Source organism: Chiloscyllium plagiosum, chromosome 22 (genome assembly GCF_004010195.1).
Source record: "Chiloscyllium plagiosum isolate BGI_BamShark_2017 chromosome 22, ASM401019v2, whole genome shotgun sequence".
Taxonomy (NCBI): domain Eukaryota; kingdom Metazoa; phylum Chordata; class Chondrichthyes; order Orectolobiformes; family Hemiscylliidae; genus Chiloscyllium; species Chiloscyllium plagiosum.
In genome coordinates, this window is record NC_057731.1 from 35,261,945 (window position 1) to 35,267,723 (window position 5,779).

Here is a 5,779-nt window from a genome sequence, read left to right on the forward strand (position 1 = left end):
TTTGAGGGGCCCTATTTTCTACCTAGTTACCCTTTTGTCCTTAATATATTTGTAAAAACCCTTTGGATTCTCCTTAATTCTATTTGCCAAAGCTATCTCATGTCCCCATTTTGACCTCCTGATTTCCCTCTTAAGTATACTCCTACTTCCTTTATACTCTTCTAAGGATTTACTCGATGTATCCTGTCTATACTTGACATATGCTTCCTTCTTTTTCTTAACCAAAATTTCTTTAGTCATCCAGCATTCCATATACCTACCAGCCTTCCCTTTCACCCTGACAGAAATATACTTTCTCTGGATTCTTGTTATCTCATTTCTGAAGCATTCCCATTTTCCAGCCGTCCCTTTACCTGCGAACATCTGCCTCCAATCAGCTTTTGAAAGTTCTTGCCTAATACTGTCAAAATTGGCCTTTCTCTAATTTATAACTTCAACTTTTAGATCTGGTCTATCCTTTTCCATCACTATTTTAAAACAAATAGAATTATGGTCGCTGGCCCCAAAGTGCTCCCCCACTAACACCTCAGTCACCTGCCCTGCCTTATTTCCCAAGAGTAGGTCAAGTTTTGCACCTTCTCTAGTAGGTACATCCACATACTGAATCAGAACATTGCCTTGTACACACTTAAGAAATTCCTCTCCATCTAACTTTTCATACTATGGCAGTCCCAGTTGATGTTTGGAAAGTTAAAATCCCCTCCCATAACTACCCTATTATTCTTACAGATAGCTGAGATCTCCATACAAATTTATTTTTCAATTTCCCTCTGACTATTGGGGGGAGTCCATAATACAATCCCAATAAGGTGATCATCCCTTTCTTATTTCTCAGTTCCACCCAAATAGCTTCCCTGGATGTATTTCCGGGAATATCCTCCCTCAGCACAGCTGTAATGCTATCCCTTATCAAAAATGCCACTCTCCCTCCTTTCTTGCCTCCCTTTCTATCCTTCCTGTAGCATTTGTATCCTGGAACATTAAGCTGCCAGTCCTGCCCATCCCTGAGCCATGTTTCTGTAACTGCTATGATATCCCAGTCTCATGTTCCTAACCATGCTCTGAGTTCATCTGCCTTCCCTGTTAGGCCCTTTGCATTGAAATAAATGCAGTTTAATTTATTAGTCCTACCTTGTCCCTGCCTACCCTGACTGTTTGACTCACTTCTGTTCTCAGCTGTACCCATCTCAGATCGATCTCTTTTTTCACTATCTCCCTGAGTCCCAAACTCCCCTCCCTCCGCCTTACTACTTTAAATTCTCCCAAGCAGTTCTAGCAAATTTCTCTGCCAGCATATTAATCCCCTTCCAATTTAGGTGCAATCCGTCCTTCTTGTACAGCTCACTTCTGCCCCAAAAGAGATTCCAATGATCCAAAAATGTGAATCCTTCTCCCATAACCAGCTTCTGAGCCCTGCATTCATCTGCTCTATCCTCCTATTCCTCCCCTCACTAGCTCGCAGCACTGGGAGTAATCCAGATATTACTACCCTTGAGGACCTCCTTTTTAAATTTCTGCCTTACTCTCTGTAATGTCCCTTCAGAATCTCAACCTTTTTCCTTGCCACAGCTTCTTAACATTTTCCTGCCACTATTGTCTCTTCCCCCACTCTGAACGGTTCCTAACCTTGCCACCCTTTGCTGATCCTTTGTTTTAGTCTCTTGGTGTCTCAGCAAGTTCTAATGTAAATCAAAATTTGCATTCCAGCTTTGGTGAAGATCAAGCAAGTCAACAATCACTGTGCCAAGGAAACAAAGTATGTAAAAACTGCCTGCTTACCAGATGCTGATTTCCAGCCTGGAACTGAATGTCACATTTCAGGATGGGGTCAGACAGAATCAGGTGCTCCTATTAATTTGGATAATTTTATCATCATATTTTTCTTTAAATTAAAGCATTATTTTGATAATAGGCAACAAAATCATCACATTATTTTCTGTTTATTAAAAATTGTACAGAGGCATCATCCAATCAGTTATTGCATACGAATGTGAGACTGATATCTGACAAGCGATGTAAGGACTCTCGTTCCTATGGAAACGCTATCAATGACAGCATGTTTTGTGCAGGAAACCTTGATGGCAGTGTGGATTCATGTCAGGTTTGCTATAAGGATTTGGTGGATTGTGGAATTTATTTGCCCTATTTGGTGATTTGTGACTCGGGTCAATCTTCATGAAGGCAGGTTAATACATTGCTGGAGAAACAATGTTCAAAGGGCAGGCTTCAGGTTTTTGGGGCATGAAGTTCCAAGCAGAGTGCATCTCAGCCACACTGGGACAAATATCCTCAAAGGGAAGTTAGTTAGTGCTATGGGACAATAGAATACAAGCAAAGTTGGCAAACGATGAAATAGTAGCGAGAAGAAATAAGAGGCACAGAGGATTGGGAGAGACAAAGAGCATGAGCCCTCAGAAGGCAAATACTAGGCAGTGTACATTGGGTTTGAAATGCACATAGCATAGTTAATGAGATTGATAAACTGCAGAAACAGCAGAGAACTGGCTCAGAGGAAAGGAGAGTTGGGAACTTTATGCACCTAATCTTTATTTGGGCAGAATTTCCAAGTGAGGAAACAAAATTCTGGCCCTCGATACTGTAGGGACCATGTGTTTTGTAAGTGGGAATCTCACCTGAAATTGAAGGATAGGCTTACTCCCTGTTGGATTGAATATACTTCAGAGGAGGTCACAGTTCAGCAGCAGCTAAGTTTCTTGCAACGAGAGATGGGGAGTGGGTGAGGTGATGATGTAATAGTGCAACATAACTTAGAAGGTCAAGGCTGATCACAGGGATCCAGAAAGAGATCAAGGTCAGAGATGATGGAGTCAACGGGTTGTCAGATAATATTGTGGGATTAGTTGATGACCAAGTGGGGATCTTTGTTAGCTGGTATGGAATTAGTGATTGGGGGGGTTATTCCAATACAGGGGTGCCAGATCATGAGAAACCAAAAGTGTGTCCAATTTCAGGTAGAAAAGCAGGTTGGCTAGGTGGAAAGTGGCAGGAAGTGGTCCTATTCCTCCTAGCCCATAAGCAGAGCTGCGAAGGCTTTTAGTCCAGTTATATGACAACATTGGTGTCCCATAAACTACTGGGTATCCTGAGGACTGAGACACCAGACCAGCCAGAGATACAAAAGGAAAATTGCAAAAGGAAAAGAAGAACTATGACAAATGTAATGTTGATTATACTGTACAAAGCTAAAGAGATTACTGAAAGGAGATCTGATAAAGGAATAAGAAAAGAATAGAAAGGTGATGAGACGAGATTAAAAAAAAGAAACTAAAAATATTTTATGATCATATGAAGTGTAAAAAGGTAGTCAAAGAAAGGTGGAGAGCAAAAAGATCTTTTTGAGGAGGCAGAGAGTATGGCAGAGGTACGAAATGAATACGTTGCAGCTATCTTCAGTAGCAAAATGGATGCTGCCATTGGAGCAGTGAATGAAATGTAGTATTGATATTTGATAGGATAAATATAGATAAAAGGCCAGTGGGCCAAATGACCAAATGTGCCTTATTACCTTATGTTTTTATGTGAACAAATGTAAGGACGCAGTAAAGAAATGTCTCTATCAAAAGAAAAACACTCCTGTTCACAGTACAAGTTGGACTGAAGTGTCTGTTTCCGTTCTGTACATCTCTATGACTCTATATCTCTAAATGACTGAATGGATGTCTCGCTCATATCTTGTAAAAATTACATATCTTTGTTTCATGTTCAGGGCGATTCTGGAGGACCACTGACTTGTGTGAAGGATGGACGTTACCAGATCTATGGAGTAGTGAGCTGGGGCGATCGCTGTGGGGTGATAAATAAACCTGGTGTTTATGTCCGTGTCACCAAGTTCCTTAAATGGATTAAGTCACGAGCCACTTAAGTGCAGTTGTTGAACATGTGGGATTGTAGTGGAATATAAAAAGATGCTTGACATTACTATTTAACACATCCATTATTTCTAGAATACCACATAAAGGATTTTCAAATATGTTATTACCTCAGTTTTAGTAACAATGGGATCATATGTAACATCTTAATAATAATTCTTATTAATAATTATAATTAATTTTGCATTCCTGTCACATCATTCTTTCATAAACTGAGAAATATAACGGTCTGTGTCACAATCTCAGTGATTGCATTTGTAAAGTGTCTCTGGTTTTGAACTTGCATGGTAAAAAATCTAACTCTCAAAGCTGAATGCTCATTCTGTTGCTTCTTGTTTTAGTTGACAAAGCAGAACTACAGACTTCCTGAGCGGGAAATAATGCCTTTATAATCTATGTATGCAATAATTTACAATTTGACTGTATATTACTAATTAAATACAATTCTACTTGTTGCCCCTCAAATGAGTACTTTTTAAATTCTTGCAAAGCTGAATCTTGGCAGCATTAGCTAACAACATAGTTATAAATACCAACCAATAAGCAATGGAAAAATTAACTTTGTCATTCAAAATTTAGTTTTAAGTTTGGTTAAATACGTTAATTAAAATTCCCTCCACATTAATGCAAGCTATGGTGCATAGTCAATAGATTTAAGTTACAAAGTTTTAAGAGGTTTAAGAAGTTTAAATTACTGATTAAAAGGGATCCTTTCCTTTCTGGTGTGATCATGTAACGGATGTTAATTTAGCTTGTTACATTACATCTCTGGATTTGCATTCCATTGTGTCAGTGACAGAGGTTAATGATGGAATTGGTTGATATGGCTTTAGACAAAGAGGTCAGAATCAAAATGCCAGGCATGGCTTTCGTGCCATTGTTGGCCAGCATTTGCAGTTGTCCTTTCAAAGAATATCTGAGGTAAAGTTTCACCTTCACTGTCTGACTGTTAGCTTGATAGATATTATCTGTCATTCATAGAATTTGTCTCGGTTTCTATTGTATTGAATCATCAGAAAGTTAGGCGAATTCCATAAAGGGCTAGTAATCTATTCCATCAGGTTATTTCTAAGGTGGTATTGGTGGCAATCTGCCTCTCTGTGTCTTTGAGATCTGTGTTTATTTGTATGGGTACCCTATAAATAGATTGTTTATGAAGGAAGATAGAGAAATTAAGAAATATTTAAATGGCTGTGCTGATCCATGCCTCAGTATCAAGGGAAAGCTGTATAAGAAGTAGGATGTCAAAAGTCGAACACCACAAGTGCAACACACTTTAGACTTATCAGTTTTATTATAATTAGATGAAGAGAAAAGCTATATTTATTTAAAGCAATTTAGTCCAAAAGTTCAGTTTGTAAAAGTTGTATTATTTCCAAAAAACAGTTTCTCCTTTTCCCAGCTATTCTGGGAACACAATTTCTGTCAATAATGTGGGGGTGACTCAAAGCAAGACACTACAGCTTTACAAAACTTTAGTTAGGCCACATTTGGAATATTGCACATAATTCTGGTCGCCTATCAGAAAGACTAAGTGGATGCTTTGGAGATAGTGGAGAGAAGGTTTACCAGGGTGTTGCCTGCTCAGGGGGGTTTTAGTGATGGGGATAGATCATGTTTAAGGTGTATCTTGAATCACACATAAATAGGAGGTGAACAGAAGGATTGAAACTGTGTATGCGCAAAACGTAGCTGGTCTAAATTAGGATTAGAAACGACCACTGGCAGGCTGAAGGCCGTTCCTGTGCTGTATTGTATTGAATTTGTTTCTTTCGATCTGAGCAAAGTATTTTCACAGAAATATGTGCAATGCTGTCATAGAGAATTCCATGTTGTTGTTTTCTCAGTATTGTTATAGGAACACAAGTAGGCAATTCAGTGCCTCGAGT

The 5,779-nt window shown here is 39.0% G+C and overlaps 1 protein-coding gene across 2 annotated transcripts in view; it reads left to right on the top strand.

Moving 5' to 3' along the window:
• LOC122561198 (hyaluronan-binding protein 2-like) overlaps positions 1 to 4,355 on the top strand; it is a 47,296-nt gene extending 42,941 nt beyond the window's left edge. For both annotated transcript variants that reach the window (XM_043712767.1, XM_043712768.1), the window contains 3 exons: positions 1,708 to 1,842; positions 1,959 to 2,101; positions 3,728 to 4,355. In XM_043712767.1, coding sequence (XP_043568702.1) covers positions 1,708 to 1,842; positions 1,959 to 2,101; positions 3,728 to 3,883 — 434 coding nt within the window. In that variant the 3' untranslated portion in view covers positions 3,884 to 4,355. The remainder of the gene's footprint in view (positions 1 to 1,707; positions 1,843 to 1,958; positions 2,102 to 3,727) is intronic.
• Positions 4,356 to 5,779: the final 1,424 nt, after the last annotated feature.